The 19081-nt window shown below is 39.0% G+C and overlaps 1 protein-coding gene across 1 annotated transcript; it reads left to right on the top strand.

Moving 5' to 3' along the window:
* The first annotated feature begins 178 nt into the window (after window positions 1–178).
* LOC129766268 (uncharacterized) lies at window positions 179–18632 on the top strand. The gene is made up of 3 exons (XM_055766786.1): window positions 179–322; window positions 580–773; window positions 17639–18632. Exons 1-3 carry the CDS (start codon window positions 179–181, stop codon window positions 18630–18632), a joined length of 1332 nt encoding a protein of 443 aa, XP_055622761.1.
* The last annotated feature ends 449 nt before the right edge of the window (window positions 18633–19081 follow it).

Below are 19081 nucleotides of genomic sequence, written 5' to 3'. Positions count from 1 at the left end.
AGGATATTGCCCATCCTTCGGGCATACACGCACACTCCAATGGTTTTCGGTTCCTTTCTTCTGTGTCAGTGATTAGGTTCATTCAGAATGTGTCTCTCCGTCCTCTCGAAAACCAGTCGAATCATGACATGAGGACCACTAGAAGACGTGAGAGTGAAGGCATATCTAGAAATTGTTGATGATACTGCTGCTGGATGGTGGTTGCCTAGCAACACCCTCTTCCAGAAGCACAAGCACTCGCTGGGGTGACCTTTCGGCCGCAGATGTGATGACCCCACCTCTGTGTGCGGAAATTGTTGCCACTGGGCCGCCTAGACCGACGGTGAGTAGGGACCAAGGGAGACACACGTCTTTCTTCCTTCTAGCGTCTCTTTCTCCTACCAAACGGAAAACCATATCGTGGAGTGAATACTGAATTGGAATAGTCATATCTTTGCGTCCGGTTTTCATGCACATCTGAGATTCCCTCACTCACAGTTGCTATTAGAGGTACACAAAGTGCCCACATTTTCTTCGTCGGAATTTGTGTTTTGTGTACGCTCTTGTTCGCTCTTATATGTATCGAGACTTCCTGCATAGAAACAACGGTATCGGCAGGACACGGAAAGCTCTACATCAGAAACGGTTCCTATTGATGACGAGACTCGACAGGAGCATGCCACCCTCATGGGCCTACCCATGAGGGTGGCATGCTCCTGTAATGCTCCTGTAACGCCGGTGGTATGCGAAAGAGTTTTTCACTTCCATGCAATCATCCTCGCGGTGCCGGATGGGTACTGACTGCAGTAAGAACAAGATTCCAAAACTATGACGATACTGAATAGTTCCCCGAGGCTATACTCAGTATGTAGCGGAAACGTTGCTCATGCAAAATCCGGTGGTGACGATCGATAGAATGTTATCTCCGAATGGTAAACCCCAGTGCATCATCACTTTTCATTAATATATGATGAAAAGGACATTCGATTCTTCCCTTGTAGGTTCATAATAATTCATCGTTTGGTGATGGTGGTTTCTGTTGCTTCCTTGACTCCTGGCTGGAAGGATTTCTCAATCAATGCTATTTATTCAGGCAGCGAGATATCAACAATTCAGGCGTCCATCGAATCCGACTCTGTTATCTATGGTTAGTAATGCAAAAATTTTAATTTTAAATCAATAAGAATAATTAAAAATAATAAAATGTAAGTCAGTGGAGAAGTCTAAAATTTCAAAATGTTCCAATGGCCCTTTCAAAGCAAGAAATTAAAACAAAACGGACTCGATTATATACAGTCTCCGATTAATTTTCACTATACACAATCGAACCCTATATGTAACCGAGTCATTTTTTTTTATTTAAGTTTTTCGAATATGAAGGAAGAAATTGATTTTTGATTCATCCCCTTGAAATCAGAAAACACCTTTCTCACATGAAAAAAATAATAATTTATCAAGAATCTCTCAGGAAGTGACAGATGATCATATTTGATGACAAAAATCCTTTTTTAAATCCTTTTTTTTCATTATTTCTTGAAATAAGCCAAATTTAAAATATATCTATTTTTTTCAAACTATATATAATCGATTCATATATAAAGGAGTCTGTATATAATGGAGTCCGACCAGTAACAGTAATAGATAAGATGTCATCATAACATTAAACTTGAAACTCGCTGTACATTTAGCTTGTATATTTCATTATTTGATCATTACTGAAACTAGTTTTCCATAGATATTTTTCAAGTCTTGAAAACAGGCTTCGACATACTAATTAACCTTAGCCAATTAATAATTCCCCCCGAAAACTATACTATGGCCTAGTTTTTCAGATATTCGGATATTATTCAAGGGGGTATTCACGCGAAGAGGCATGAATTTTGGACGTTTTTTCGATCCCTGAATGAATGAAAACAAAGAATATTTTTATAAAAATTCAAAATTCAAAATAAGAATAGTTTCGTGTTGTGTGTCAGGGTTCTAAAAAAAGTTGTTCCATGGCGTACACGATTTCAGTCGTTCTGGTTATCAGAAACTAGAAAATCGAACAGATCCGGTATCGGTAAAGATAACGTTATGGTATGAACCTCGGACGAGTCAAAACATTTTTAGCAAAACGAAGGCCGTTCGAAGACAAAATTGATGATTGTATAATACTTTGAAAACTTTGGCCATCTTGAAAAAAATTTGCTTCGAGAAAAACACGTTTGAAGTCTTGTGTCAAGGCCGTACTATACTAGAGATCGCATTACTAAAATGGCTATAATTCGGTAAATAACGGGATTATGGAGAAGTCCTTTCGAGGGGATGTTCTTGAATGTTCAAACTTCAGAGATATGATGAAAAAAAACTATGGGTGAGTTACACCTAAAATGTAACCGCAAGGTTGACGTAGGACTAACGTTGGATTAGTAATCATTTTAGTGTATTGATTAAATTGTTGATTAATCCAGTGATTGAATAAAACAATTGCCGAATTCAATTGCGAACAAATCCCAATTTAGGTCAATTCATTCATTGTGATGGGTAGGTTGCAAATCTGACGTATGTCATGATTCCTTGTTCATTTCATTAATTTATGGTGGACTTCTAAAATATGTTGTAACTTACGAAGACTTCCACCCATTTCCGATGCGGACGTCTTCTTAAGCCAGCCAAGCTAACTCACTCTATCATTCTCAGGGTCGACTCAAACGCGCTAGTGGAAACTCACCTGTCCCTTCTTTATACTGGAGCTAATCAAGCTGAAATCGTTTTATTTGGTGCACACAAGAAAATATCTCAAAAAAAAATAATAGGAACGAATCAAAACACTTCATTCAAAGATCCAATGACTATTTATCCGTAGAAAAGTTCTAAACGCACTCACTCGCTCTGCTCGAATCTGCTTCCGCTGCTGCTGTGATACCGTCACTACTTGGTTATTACCGGCGGCTGCGCTGGCTTTCCGAGATATGCTGCGCTGCGTTTTCCGGTTCCCAAACGGCAAGATAGACGCCTTCGGCTGCTACGGCTTACAATTCCGACTCTAGTCGGAAGATTAGATGATGTTGGCTGGTCGTATGTTCGTCGTCCTGGATAGCGGTATGCGCACTTCGAGAGGAATTATCACGGTTTTGTTCATTCGCACCACCTTTCATTCACGGTCGGAAAATAAATTAACTGTGTCGACTAATTAACTCTTCGACCGGATGCGACCTCTTCACTTATTTGCCTGATTCTTATGGACTCGGAAACTACCGAACCGATCAACATGAAAATTTGTATGTAGGGGTTTTTGGGGCCGGGGAAGGTTTTCGTAATAGTTTGAGACCCCTCCCCCTCTCTAACGGCGGGCTGCCATACAAATGAAACACAAATTTCTGCATTACTCGAGAATTAATCAAGCAAATGAAACCAAATTGGGCATATTGAGGTATTAGGGTGCAATAAATGTTTCTATGGTAGTTAGACTCTCCACCCCCCTCTTTAAGTGGGGCTGCCATGCAAATGAAACACAAATTTCTGCATTACTCGAGAATTATTCAAGCAAATGAATCCAAATTAGGCATATTGAGGTATTAGGGTGCAGTAAATATTTTTATGGTGGTTAGATTCTCCCCCCCCCCTCTCTAACGTGGGGCTGCCATACAAATGAAACACACAAATTTCTACATTACTCGGGAATTAATCGAGCACATAAAACGAAATTTGGCATATAGAGGTTTTAGGGTGTAATAAATGTTTTTTCTGGTGGTTAGATACTCCTCCCCCTCTCTTAGGGGAAGGGGGGGGGGTGTGTAGTACCATACAAATGAAACACAAATTTCTGCATTACAAGAGAATTAATCAAGCAAATGAAACCAAATTTGTCATGTGCAGGTTTAAGGGTGCAATAGATGTTTTTACGGTGGTGAGACACTTTACCCCCCACTCTAAGGGGAGACTGCCATACAAATGAAAGACAAATTTCTGCATAATTCGAAAACTAATCAAGCAAATGGAGTTAAGTTTGTCATGCGAATGTTTTAAGGGACACAAACGTTTCCATGGTGAATAGACACTCCTCCCCTCTCTCTGAGGGGGGGGGGTCTGCCATACAAATTTCTATACAATTCAAGAACTAACCCATCAAACTGAACCAAACTTGGCATGTGGAGGTTTTAGGGGGCAAGAAACATTTCTAAGGTGGTTCAACACTCCACCCACCTTTCTGAGGGGAAGGGGGGAGGGAGTGCTGCCATAGAAATAAAACGCGAATTTCTGCATAACTCAAGAACTGTTCAAGAAAATGAAACCAAATTTTGCATGTGAAGGTTTTAGGATGCAATGTGCAATGCAATTTTCTATGATGGTTTAACTCTCCATTCCACTCTCTAAGGGGGGGGGGGGGGGGTGCGTGCTGCCATACAAATGAAACCAAATTTGGCATGTGGAGGTTTTAGGATGCAATAAATGTTTCTATGGTGGTTAGACACTCCTCCCGCTCTCTAAGGGTGGGCTGTCATACAAATGAAACACAAATTTCTGCATAACTCGAAAACTAATCAAGCAAATGGAGCCAAATTAGGCACGTGAAGGTTTTACGGGGCACGAAACGTTTCTATGGTGAATACACTCCTCCCTCCTCTCTAAGGGGGGCTGCCATACAAAAGAAACACAAACTTCTGCATAACTCGAGAACAAATCAAGCACAATTTGGGATGTGAGGGTTTTTGGGTATGAGAAATGTTTTTATGATGGTATGACACCCCTCCAAACATGACAATTGAAATTTTTCGGAAAACTCTGAAGGAAAAAGGGAAAATTAAATTCCCGTATGTTCTACAATTACATAGTGACAAGTGCTGTTAGTCCATTTGATGTTTGCGCTAGCGAAATTGATCTTTGTTCGAAACTGGAAATGGAATTTAATGTGATGAAACGCACTCCTATACCTTCTTCTATCTATACCAAAAAAAGGATCGCCGGATGTGTTGATAAGAGCAGAACTCGAGAAAGGAATTGTCCGATTTAGGGCTGTCTTTATTCTATCATATTTTCTGTATAAAACATTTATTCCATGTAACGGAGAAACATGTTATTTGCAAAGGGGTTGAAAAATCTTGAACGACAATAGTTTCTATAAATAATCTGATATTATAATGATGAGTTTTGTTAGAAATACTAGGAATTTTATAGTAAAAGGCAAATTCAACAGGGTCCATTAAAAGATCAATCAATGAACAGTTCTGCGATTGGACCCATGAATTTTTTTTTTCAGGCTCATTTAATGTAATATTATTTTCAGGCTCATTTAATGTAATAAATCGGGATGACAAAACATGTACCAAAAAAAAATTTTGGGTATATAGTCGAAGATGGCGTGGAATAAAGAAAAAGGTTTTTAGTGTACGTGTGTAAAGTGTAAGTAGTAGTGTAATTTTTGGCATAATGCTGTCAACTTGTTTAATTATTATTATTGAATTAAGGCCAGTTGAAACACAGAACGCAAAATAACAAAAGTTCAATAATTTTGTCATAGTTACGATTTGACCATATATGATCTAACACCCTATATGAGATTATTGTTAGCCCAATTGCTTCCTTCTTATCGACACTCCTCGGAAATCACAATCAGATGAGTAGCTCGGTTAAAATTTTTCCCCTGTTGGGTGTGAACCACTGCGTCCATTATTTTGAACTATTGAGGTATTGTGGTATATGATATTGTGGCATACGCTTCAAGCTTATCTACTGATTATTGATAAAGGAGTAGACTGAAAGTTATAGCAAGACAGATGCCAATCAAGAATAATCTGTTTCATGAAATTTATAATTCTGATCGGCGACACAGACCATACTTCCTTGAACTCCATAATAGCCTTATCAAGGTGTTGAAGTCTGTGTCTTGTTAGGGCTCCACAGTTGCAGAACAAATGTTTCGAGGTTTCGCTTTCGATTAATATATATATTTTTTTGCAATTGAATTGACCATCGATAGTAAGGATTATTGAAAGATTCGCGAAACTTCCCAGTCAACTCTACCACCTACACCATGGCAACCATGAATCATTGATCTCCTCTAATTGATGTCTGTGCTGTTTCCGATTCCCAATTGTCAGTCTTGCGCTGCATATCGTAATTATTTTCATCTTAAAAATGCAAGCAACTTATTGATCTAGTTTCAAATTTCATGCCGTCGTGATGAATAATTGATGCGGTCGAGGGCCCATTATAAGCACTGGGACATCGGCACGCAGAGAATGCATCTATTCCCACCAGCAGAAGCGTTATGACGCACGCGAAGCTACGGTCCGCCGTCGCCTAGACAAAAGCATCGGTAATTACCGGATATCTATTATTCTGCCATAAATTTCCAATGAACAACATCCACTTCCTTCGGTGGCCAATCAAGAATTGAGCACGTTTCTAGTGTCGAGCTGTTGGCAGTTTTTGCTCGCACAGTGAACAATTTACACTCATTCGCAGTATCGATAGAATGTTTTAAATTGATATCGAATAGTATGTGCTCATTTTTCCTGTGAAGATTCAAAGTCATCGATAAACTTTTTGGGCGTTCCAACGTTCCAAAGTATATTAAAAATCGAAAACCACAAAATTATACAATTATCACTAGCTCATAGACTTCAGAATTTATCAGCTACTGTGTACATTTTCCAATAACAGTGGCGAATAATTTTCTTTCTATATTGTATCTTTCATTATTCCTAAATAACTAGCATCACGCATGTCATATCGGAAGCTCCGGATTCGTTTCCCGTTAGGTCTAAGAGATTTATTTTAGTACAAGGGTTTTATTTAAGGTGTGTTATTTGATATAAAAATATCACCTAAGTACTAATAAAACAGATGCGCCAGTAATACAACGTTGGGACGGCTAAGCCACTCTAAAAACGCAAAAGCCATCGAAGGAGAAGGGGATTCGAACTTTTTACCAACAATGACAATGACATTTCGATTAAAAGACCTGCGGCCGAAATCACGAATCAGTTTATTTCATGATATATCTGTAAGCTCGATATCCCTCATTTAGAACTTCTTGCGTGACAAAGTTACAACCAATGCAGCGCCACTGTCACCGCATTCACGCTACCATAAAATGGATTAGAATCGAATTATGGCTACACGGTGCATGGATATCACAGAGCACTGCCGAAAGGCTACGCGTGTGATCGCGGATGAGATATTCTGTTTATTCGTAGAGACAAATTAACTTCGGCCTGGAGAATCCCGAGAGGGGGAAAACCAAAGAGGGATCGGCAGTGCAATTGAAACCCGCAACGGTCTGAGCGCATAATTTATGCAGTAATCGTCACTTAAGGCCACGTGGACGACGAGTTTCCTTCCTTCCGGCTTTCAAGTCACACAAATTGCCAATATAACGCTGGGTGGCGAAATGTGCACTCGAGCGGGTGACCACACGACTCTAATTTGTTCTCATGAATATGTTTTCGCGAGTGATACGAAACTTTTTTTTTATGGATGTAGGATGACATTTTTGTGCAGCATCTTCCCGTTTGTACTTCCCAAGTACTGAGATGGAGCAGCTCGCGATTGGTGAACGATAAAATTGTATGAATGTAGGGGAAAGTCGGGAAAGACGAACACATATGTATAATTGATAAATTACAGTTATATTTTAAATTTTAGTGATGTAGAAACTTGCAACACAGTATATCAATGCCTTTGACACTGACTGTGACATCTAGCTGACTTTCTGTTAAAATTGTCAATAAAAACAAAAAAGTAATCTACAAAGAGCAGCTCGATGTAAATTTTCCTCTGCAGAAAATAAGGTTGTCATTGTTATCGAGTAATAATATAACTAAAATACTAATCAAGTCGGGTAAGATGTATACTCCACCGGCAAAAGACAAACATTTTGTTTTGAAAACATTTGATTATCTCCTCCTGCGTTTATTAACAGATGCCCACTAACTACTTGCAAGTGCAACCACATATCATGGACGAATCAGAAGAGCGGTTTTTAAAACGAATTCCGAATTTGTCATTCCGAATGCCGGAAGTTAATTTAGACATGAAAAAATGAGAAAAATTACAATTTTGTTTAGTCTAGCCTTTTTCTTAAATAATTTTTAAGGCATATTTGGAGACTTCGAAAATTAATTGAGTACATAAACGTGAATTTTCAGTTAGTGCCCATCTTTCCCACCAAGTGTTTTCCCCGACTCAATCTTATTTTATCAAAGATGCCGGACATACTCATTTTGCAAAATTTCTGTCTCAAAGACAAATTTTATAATAAAATGAGACCTAGACTATCAATTTGTGGTGAGATAGCTATATATTTTTTGTGAAATTCACAAAAAAAAATCAACTTTTCCTTAGGGTGTCCGTCCTTACCACCCTTCCCCTATATGCAATCAATATGAAACAAACACAGATTGTTCGGAACACTGAGGATGTTATGCAATTTATGGCAAACTACTCATCACAGCTTTGTACTGGATAAAAATTTACTCAGACACCGTTTTGTCTCAAATTCTGAACCAACAGTAATGAGAACTCTGACATTCTTTGGGGTATAGACTTCATTTTAACATCATTTACAGGTTTTTTTTTATAAATCGTTCATTTATACAGGGTCAGTTACGAAAGTTTAAAGGAGCCAAATTCTATATCTAATTTAAGTTCTAACACATATTTACAATTTTGTTTATTCTACGGTTAAAAGGATGGGGAACCAATTACTCGCGGACGACTCGAGGTTAGTAGAGTATAATTTTTATCATGGGGAGGAAGGGACATAAGGATGTTTGGACAACACTGGTGCTTAAAATTTACAGGTATTGATACAACCTATGATTTACAATACTTAGCATTTGGAAAAAAGTGACTGTAAAAACCAGCGATAAAATGTTCGCGTTAGAAAATTCCGTTCTGTAAGGAGTAAGGAGTTGTGTCTAGGACAATTAGGTTGTGTCTAATTACAGAACGGATCGATTATATACAGTCTCCAATTTCTTTTCACTTTTCACTATCACTATCAATCTTTTATATATGCAACAGTAAGTTTTTCCTACTAAAACTTGAAATCATAATTTCATGAAAAATACGTTGTATCTAAATAAATGCAGTGAGTGTCCATTAGAGTGCCAATGAATGTATGAAAAAAAAGTGACCCTCGAGTTTTCAAAGTGAACTTGATTAAAAATATTTATTCCCACGAAAAACTACCCTATGCAAAATATCAGCTCAATCGGACATCATTTACTAGTGTCGCACAGCGGTCAAAGTTTGAGTTTTTTGAAAACCGAGCCTGCCAAGTCGAATCTCGTTCCAACTTCGTGTAACGCAGATCTGAAAATGATTTTAGATTTTCTCCGAATGTGCACTGCCCAATTTGATACACTTCTGGCTTTGATGAAAAGTGAACACTTTGATTCAAATAAAAATATGTGAAACGAACAAATCTAAACAAAAACAACATAAACACAACACACATAGGCCGGCCAGCTTAAATATTTATTATTATTTTTCGTTGTCGTCAATCTATGTAGATCAATACATTCTTAATATTGGGTTGGGGAAAAATAAATGTCGTATATTGTCAATATATGGCAACACTTAAACATATCTTGTGTTGTACTTATCGCATCGGGTCATGCTATACGGCTATTTAAAGACGACAATCTGTGCTACAAGTGTCGTTTTGACAGTGTTGTGATTGTCCCTTTCAGTCTCAAGTTATAGCGCGTCAAAGATGGAGTCCACCAAGCAAGAAATTCGCCTTATTTTACGTTTTTACTACCTACCTGGTTCTGGTGTAGGTCAATTGTCGTGGAAACCGATAAAATCGTTGAAATCATTCAATTAGACCGGCATGTGAGCACTCGCTCGATTGGTCAGGAACTGGGTATAGACCATAAAACCATTTGGAACCCACTAAGTACTTGCTGCGATGGCTAAGAGCAGACAAACGACCGCAAAGATCAATCAACGATCAATTGTTGCCTGTAGAAGTTTCCATTTTAAAAGGTTTTAGCAGCTCAGAGTGGATAACACTCTTTTGATCCCACCAAATACAGAACATTACTTTGGATCCTGGATATTTAGCTTCGGTGTGGATATTCCTGCAGTAGTGCAATTTCGTTCGATGAAGACACCGCGTCGATTTTCATCTGTACCGAAGTATAAGTTTAAAATTTCGGAAACGAGTGCGTTCATTTTGGGTACGAGGATTAAAGCGTTAATACCTCTTTGCCGGTGGTATGTTAATGACTTTCGAAAGATAAAATATGTACGTGATGTTTGTTACTTATTGAACCTAAAACTTTTTTCCACAGCCCAAAAACTGTTTTGAAAGGAAACTTTCGAAATCACAAAATTCTATTGGTAAAATTACAATAATCTATAAATATGGGAACCTGCTCTATCAAAATTGTGCTCGGTCTGACCAATCTTAGTTTCTATTTTGCTAACGTGTTGAACGGACGTGAATTTTTCGCCTCGAAATCCATTCCCAGAATATGCGCTAAGTGCAGCATAGTGCAGAGCTTGCAGAAACATAAAGAAGTGAAGCATTCTAAAATTATTTTTTTGCTAGAAAAGAAATGTATAATGATACTGATGTTGGAATAATAGTGGCATTCCCAGACTTTTTGATTTGCTCAGTTTATTCGGATTTAACCTGAGAAAAAAAAACAATTTGGAAAACGAATCTAGGCACTCGGCTGCCGCTGGCTCCTCATCTCTAGCCGGATGACCGATAAATCGTATTGGTAACTTTTTCTGACCGATCCATTAATTTTCGTGAATATGAGCATTGTTAACGGAATAATAGTAGCACCAGAGAGCACCGCATTTCAAACCAAATGTAAAGAAAGTATTTTTAAGCGGTGTGGGCTGAAAGCGGTTGCTGTCGACATCGCCACCCCACCACAGACCCGTGTTCTGAGTGTTCTTTGGATCCCGTTCGTTGTGTCTTAGTAGTACTTCACTGATGGAAATTCCGATAATCAAGTTCCTTCGCGTTTATTCATGTGGCACCTAAACATCGAATTTCTTTACGTAGCCAGCATTTTTCAAACTGTCACATGATTAATTCTAAGTACATTAGCCATCTTCCGACGGCTTGCAGGGCGGTCTTGCTCGACCGAAAAAAAATACGATTAAAACTAAGGATTTTCTTTAACACGTTGAGCCCAGCGTCGGTCCCTAGGGGCGGACGTTGAGTTTTTTGGTATAAAAGCGCTGACTGACTGAAACTGACAGTTACAAAATTTATATAGGGGAGAGGGGGGCACATTCGGACACTTTTTTTGATTTTGTGATTTTGCTTTCTTCCGTTTTCGAGTGGTGGCTTTCCGCGGTGAAGCTCTTGGTAAAGGCTCAACATTTTCCGGAGACAAAGTTGCCCAACTAAAATCTATCTGTGCTGTAGACCTAATGTTTTGCAGCATTGTTGTATTACCCGATGAGTCAGTTGTTATCTCCGCTCCAGTAGGTGAAATCATTTGAGCATTTAAAATCCTTGTCCGAAAAAACATTTCTTGAGAATGGATGGAAACCAGTCATTTTGAATCCAGCTAGGATATTACTCAGATTGAAAGAAGCATTATAAGCCGATACATCTGAAAGGTCGTGTATGGAAATAGTTTTTCCAGGATGGTTGAGTAGCCAATCGTTCTGGGAAACTGAGAGCTTTTGCTTGAAAGGGCCCAAAACTGAAACCTCCAACGGTTGTAAGCGATTTGTGACATAAGGTGGAAAAGATACATGAATTGCGTAATTTTCTCGGCAATATTCAGTTGTTTCCAAAGTGCAATGACTTTTTGATTGATTTTTGATTTTTTGAAATTGATTCGTTTTTGTTTTTTGCTACCTTTTTCAAATGTTTTAGAACATTGAGAAACAGTTTTTCCGTTATGCAACCGTTAGTTGGGAAATTAGCAAAGACAATGGACCCAATTGGACCACCTGTGAACTATAATCATGAAAACTTTCTTTTCGAAACTAGTTCGAAAGCTCTTTCCATCTCATCTTCGTTGATCTATCATTTTTTTTTTGTAGTTTCGAACCATAATTAGGTCTGAGAATCAGACTGTATTGATGTTTGTTAGTAAACAACAATCAGACACAAATTTTATGAGGTATTAAACAGTATCCGAATGTGCCCCGTGAACGATGTCCGAATGTGCCCCACCACCATCCGAAGACAAATCATAATTTTATCTTATAAATAGACCTTTATTTCCCCGTTGTATGCAGGTTTTTTCATTTCATTTTAGTTACTAACTGAGATGGTATACTTAAATTTCTAAATCTTTCGCTAAGGAATTAGGGAAATACTTACAACTTCCAGCTTAAAAGTTTTGAAACTGGAATGAAAAAGGGCACTGTGTTGTTTTCGTAAGTAATAAACGATCAGGAGATGCTAAACCATATAACAGTTGTTGGTGGAAGGGCTGTTAACTTACTAATATTTTTAATTTGGTTGAAAATTGTACCACTTAATTTTTACAAGCGTTGTCCGAAACTGCCCCCGTCCGAAACTGCCCCCCTTTCCCCTATATAAAAATGGAGTAATGTCTGTCTGTCTGATTCTTATAGACTCGGAAACTACTGAACCGATCGACATGAAAATTGGTATGTAGGGGTTTTTGGGGCCGGAAACATAAATTTCTGCATTACTCGGGAATTAATTAAGAAAACGAAACCAATGTTGGCATGTGAAGGTTTAAGGGCGCAATAAATGTTTCTATGATGATTCGACGCTCCTCCCCCTTTTTAAGGGGGGGCTGCCATACAAATGAAACACAAATTGCTGCATTACTCGGAAATTAATCAAGCAAACGAAACCAAATTTGGCATGTAGAGGTTTTAGAATTCAATAAATGGTTCTAGGTGGTCAGACACTCCGCTCCCTTCTCTAAGGGGGGCTGCCATACAAATGAAACACAAATTCCTGCATTACTCTGGAATTATTCAAGCAAACGAAACCAAATTTGACATGTGAAGGCTTTAGGGTGCAATAATAGACACTTCTCCCCTCTCTTTAAGGGGAGGCTGCCATACAAATGAAACACAAACTTCTGCATAACTCGAGAAACAATCAAGCAAATTGAACCAAATTTGGGATGTGAGGATTTTTGGGTAAGAGAAATGTTTCTATGATAGTACGACACCTCCCCTCCTCTGGGATGGAGAGGGGTCTCATAAAAATAACACACATATTTCAACCAAACATATTCCAACTAAACATAACAATTGAAAATTTTCGGAAATCTCTAGCAAAAAATTGAAAAAATTCAATTCGCATATGTTCTACAGTTACATATTGACAAGCGTTATTAGCCTATTTAATGTTTGCGCTTACGAAATTGATCTTCGTTCGAAAGTGGAAATGGATTTTAATGTGATAAAACGCACTCCTATATCTATCTATATAAATAAATATGGATCGCCGAATGTGTTGATAAGAGCAAAACTCGAGAAAGGAATTGTTTTTGACTTGTCCATGCGATAGCGGAATCTTTACTGATTCAGAATCTGTTCGATTTTTCTGTTTCAGATAACCAGAAGGGCTGGAATCGTGTACGCCATGGCACAACTTTTTTTTAGCCCTCTCACTTCATCAGCTTTTAACTATTCTAGTTATGAATATTTTTTCTCCGTTCAATTTTTGTTTTATTGTTAAAAGATAGATGAACAAGTAGTGAAATAATGGATAGTAGCAATATTCTTTGTTTTATTTTTATGGAACTCGGAAAAACATCCGAAATTCGTGTCTCTACACTAGAATACCACCTTATATGAGTTTGATTGATCGGGACTAAAATCGGGTTGTTTGGTTAGATGAGGATTAAATGAGTGAAATCAAATAGTTATAAAAGTTCCTTTGAAGAACAGATAAAGGAGAAACATAAGGGTTGCATCGTGTTGCCATGAAAGGTTAATTAGAGAGTGAACTTTACATCGCTGTATCACTACCTAAAATATACTAGAGAAATTCATGTTCGGTGTATAGAATTGTTTACTGAATCAATTGTTCGATTCATATTGGCTCTGTTATTTTGGTACAATTACGAAAATGGTAGCAGTTGCTGAAATCAGTTATCGATGCCGCAACGATAACAAGGATCAATATTGCAACAGCTAAATCACCAATAACCTCTCCAAAACATATGTATCGAAGTCATACGATGATACCCCCGTAATGTTTTGATTTAATTTCAGATTATTTATTAGTTGCTACATTTTTATTACACTACTCGCCCAAGCCGAACCCTTATCTTCACACAAAGCACGAAAATTACATCCCATTCCCCCGCCGTTCGCATCTCGATCATTTATCTCTAGCCCAAGACAGGCTTTGTGCCTTTTGCAATGTCGCATGAATTTTAGTGCAAGTTATGATCGGAGGGTGGGTGTTTTCCCATTCGGAGCGAAAATGCTGCCGCCGTCGCTACCGGGAAAAACATATCAAAGACACAAAAACGTTGCGAAGGACAGTGATTAGGGTGGAAATCACTCTCATCTTGATGTCCTATTTGGGATCGGTACGGGGAACGGAACGGTTCGTCAGAGAGATGACAATAACACACAACCGGACCTTGGCATGGTCATAAAAGCAAAAAGAGAGCAGAAAAAAAAGTCTGCGATTCATCGCCTAAAAGGATAGGAAGTCAGCCAGTAAACGCATGTGACACTTTCAACTGCAGAAATCATCCGAAATCGAGCAGGAAGAGAAGTTGCGAAAAGGCGCACCCGGTGGGGGTGAATATTTGATTAGAGTCATTGTCGTTTATTATTGCAAGCATACGATCGATATCAAGCATGGTAAATTACTTAATTTGATGTGTTTCCGATTTTTGCTCGCGTCCTTCACCAGTGCGAGAACTTAAACGAAAGTGTGTCGCGATTAGATGTTTGGGTTGAATTTATTGTTTATAAACATATCAAAACAATTTCTGTATATACACGGACTGAAACAGTGGATTTATAATATAATTGTAATTGATATAATCCCCGAAGGCGTAATTGATCCAGTCGGAACCGGACCAAATCATCAGAAATAAGCGTAAAAGCAGATCTTGTCCCACAAAATCTGAACCCATGAAAAGAAGCGCATGTTTCATGCTGTCCTATTGAAATCAGATCAAATAAAATTAGCCACGGTTACACTAACCATGGCAAATAAATTCCTCCTTTTCGATATCACTTTCCGTACGAGACGACGTGATTCGCTACCATTCAGTTGGTGTGGCAGTGTAAATATTGGAGTAAAATTACCACCGAAACCCACCGAAACGAATCGTGACACCAGCCGCAATTCTACCAAACTGGAACGAGATTTTTATTCGCTGGAACCACGAGAGTCACAATCGCATTCGCTGTGGTGTATTGTGTGTTTGCTGTTTGGATGAATGAATGGCATAAAGATTCCCTCGTATTATTCTCATGTACAACACCATATCAATTCCTTTATTATTTGTAGCCCTTTTGATCGAATCGCGCGCTTTTCCCGGGAACTGTTTCTCCTTCTGCTGATCTTATTAATTGTATTGAAAGTTGTGTTAAACATCGTCTTATGAGATCAAAGTGATTGAAGTACATCGTTTTGCCTCTCAATCTTTCACGTTACCATGCTTGTTCCTTGCGATCCTTGCACACCGAGTCGAAAAAGATCTGAGAATAACCCACCCAGACACACCTCCTGAAAGCCGTTCACAATTCCGCCGTAAAGAGCACGATATTTGTGCGATGAATGGAGTGAATGAATGAAAAAAGAGGTATTGAAAATTCTTATCTCGTTTCAACTGAAATGCAAGAAATATGATATAACTACCCCGGAATCCATCTTCGTTTCCAATCCGTAGCCATTCGGCCCCACACCGCCTAAAACTATAGTCATGGACGTCATTCATAAACTGCCTCACCCATAGTAAGAAGTGATATCTGCGGCATCACTCTTTGGCGGCGGTGCTTAAATTGGGAATAATCCTACAAAAATATATTTGCACAGATTTTTAATTACACCGAGTGGGTTTTTATTCCATTTTTTGTGTATATGTTAAATGTTTATTGCATCGATACATGATGTAAATTACACTATAACTATTCAGGCGTAAGAATATTTTGTCTGTTCTACTTTTCGTTTTTTTTTCTTTCTTTCAACACATTTGGCTGGTTCATTGAGCTCGTGACCTTTAGTGTGAGAAGTACGGCTGTTACCTCTACGCCAAATCACCTCCACGACACTATTCGGTTGGACCGAACATCGCCGACAGTTGATAGTATCATTGATGTGTTATTAATAGCACAAACAGCCCGATGTTTCACGTTGCAAGGAGCAGAAAGTGTGTAGATGGAGGAAGCCAGGACCGTGCATCGATCTCTTTCACAACAGATGATTGTTGCGTGGACGTAGATTCTATAATAACACACAAAGATGCTCAATTGAGGGCCCTGAAAATGTAACTCAATCTGAAGCCCTTTATAATCGACTCCAATTTACCATTGATAAAAAAAAAGTATTGAAACAGCTGAAAAAATGGTGGCAATATAGTTGCCACTGCCCGATCTTAAGCTAATATTGGAGGATGGCCATGTTCCAACGAAACGCGAAGTTGTTAAAGTGGTGATGACAATATTTGATCCTTTGGGACTTATGCCATTCTTTCTCCTTCATGGGAAAACTCTGATTCAGGACACTTGAGCCAGAGGAATCGAATGGGATGATGCCATTCCCAACGATCTATATGAGCGCTGGAGTAATTGGACAAACCTTTTTCCGGAGCTTACAACGTATTCCACGATGCTATATTCTGTCCTGAAAACATAAATAACCTGGGAATACATATTTTTTGTGATGCCAGCTTATGACACCCTATAGAAAAAACCGATCTTAATGGATTTAATATTTTTCAATACACGATGGACAATTGTTTGTCTAGTTCGGTGCATACTGGAGGCGTATCGATGTACATTTCAAACTCACTAAAATTCAAAGAGTTATCAAATGAAACATATAGAGATAACTGGTTTTAGCTGTAGAAGTACAAGGTAACACTATAGCTGGAATCTACGCTGGAATATACCATTCACCCAGTAGCAGCAAAAAGGACCTACTATTTCTAGAAGATGTATGGCTACAACAAATTCTATTACATGAACAAAAACGTATAGTGATCACTGGTGATTTCAACATTAACTGGGCAAAACATACAAAATCCGCTGAATTAAAAGCTATCACTCAAGCCATCGGATTCAAACAAAGAGCTCACACCAGAGTAACAAGAACAACATCGATGACTATTTTACCAATTTTGACGATGGCGTGGTTGAAATTCTTGATGATAGCAAAATTTCGGATCATGGAACAATCGGTATGATTTCAAATACTTTTGATGTTGATATATTTGAATTTGGCGATGGATTTTAAAAAAATTGCAGAAGTCGAAGAAGTTAGCAAAAGAGTACTAGTAGATGCTTTTGATGTTATCAAGCAGCACCTATTATACATAGTAAATCGATGCTCCGAGGCACAGTTGGAAGAAATCTGTTGTCGTGCCTATTCCCAAAATCCCGAAATCGTCGAAACCAGAAGACCGTAGACCTGTAAACATGTTACCAATGTACGAGAAAATTCTAGAAATAGAAACAACAACTTTTGGAACATGTAACGAATTCTGGTTGAAGAACAATGGTTCAGAAAACACGAGCCATCACACTCCGCGGTTGGATATCCCAATCGATATATCCCGGTGGATAATCGTCGTCGAAGGAAAAGGCATGAGAGACTGCAACTGGGAGTTCTCACTCAGGACGATCTGAAGCGAGCTGAAGAACTACTGTGGAAGGTCGCTCAAAAGGAGGTATTTGCGGAAGAATTGTCGATTCTCGCTAAGACACAGGAACCACCCGAGAAACGACACTGTATTGTGTCCAGATCCAGCGCTATTTACAAAACATGGCCATTCATGGACGAACGTGGGATCTTGATGATTGGCAGAATCAGTATGGCTCCTTACATACCAAAAGAACCTAAATTTCCCGCAATTTTGCGGAGAAAATACCCAACGACATTTCTGGTCATTGACTGGTATCCCCGTCGCTTCAACCACGCACATCGGGTAACAATCATGAACGAGATCCGTCAACGATTTGAGATTCCGAAGCTTAGATCGATGGTGGAGAAGGTTACAAAGAATTGTGTTCCATGCCGTATTAATAAAGCTGCTCTGAACCCTCCACCAACGGCTTCACTACCAGCGGTGCGTCTTACCTCATTCTTACGTCCTTTTTCATTCGTTGGGCTCGACCACTCCGGACCGGTATTCGTAAGAGTTAATCGAAGTCTCGCAAAACGGTGGATTGCGCTGTTCACATGTCTGACTGTTAGAGCAGTGCACATGGAAGTGGTGCATTCTCTCAGTACGGTATCCTGCATCATGGCCGTTCGTCGTTTTGTTCCAGGATGCCAGCAAAGAGCTCAAGGAGGAAATTGTCAGTCAGTCAAGGTACTGGATGCGACCCGCAAACTCGATGATGAAACCTTGGAGACAGTTATCCTAGAAGCTGTGGCCATGATCAATAGTGAACCGCTCACCTTCGTAACAATGGAGACAGCTGATCAGAAGGATCTTTTCAACCACTTTTTGTTGGGCGGCTCTACTGGAGTGAAAACTCTTCTTGGAAGGCACTAACGTTCCCAGTAGAACATTTGCCTTCTAAACATAGGTATTACTATAACATTTTTATTAGTAGTACCTAGTTAAGATATGTATGCCGGATAATACGCCTTGAATGAACTACCTCAAGGATTGTCTAAAGGAGCGTCTGCTTCATCTGTCGAAGCAACACGACAGCCCTTCGATCTTTTGGCTGTATCTAGTTTTGCGCCAATATTCAAAGGATGTCATGGAGTGGTACGAAGCCAATGAGGTCACTTTCGTACCCAAGGACATGACCTAAGACCCCCCCCCCAAGCACCGGAACTAAGGCCCATCGCCATTAAGGGCCATTATGAAGCAGATACTACGGAAACATCCCAAGGAGGTCAAATCTGAGGAATACATGAAGGAAAAGTGGGTTTCCGTACAGAAGAAGCTGCAGCCAGATGTTGTACAGAACCTTATTGCACGATTCGGACTAT

The sequence above is a fragment of the Toxorhynchites rutilus genome, chromosome 2 (genome assembly GCF_029784135.1).
Source record: "Toxorhynchites rutilus septentrionalis strain SRP chromosome 2, ASM2978413v1, whole genome shotgun sequence".
NCBI lineage: Eukaryota > Metazoa > Arthropoda > Insecta > Diptera > Culicidae > Toxorhynchites > Toxorhynchites rutilus.
Note: the sequence above shows the minus strand (reverse complement) of the source record. Positions and strands in the feature narration are given on the sequence as shown.

Coding starts and splice junctions, on each gene's coding strand:
- LOC129766268 (XM_055766786.1), top strand. CDS start 179: ATGATACTGCTGCTGGATGGTGGTTGCCTAGCAACACCCTCTTCCAGA. Junction 323..579: donor CTGGGCCGCCTAGACCGACG/GTGAGTAGGGAC, acceptor CTTCCTGCATAG/AAACAACGGTATCGGCAGGA. Junction 774..17,638: donor ATCCTCGCGGTGCCGGATGG/GTACTGACTGCA, acceptor ACAATGGTTCAG/AAAACACGAGCCATCACACT.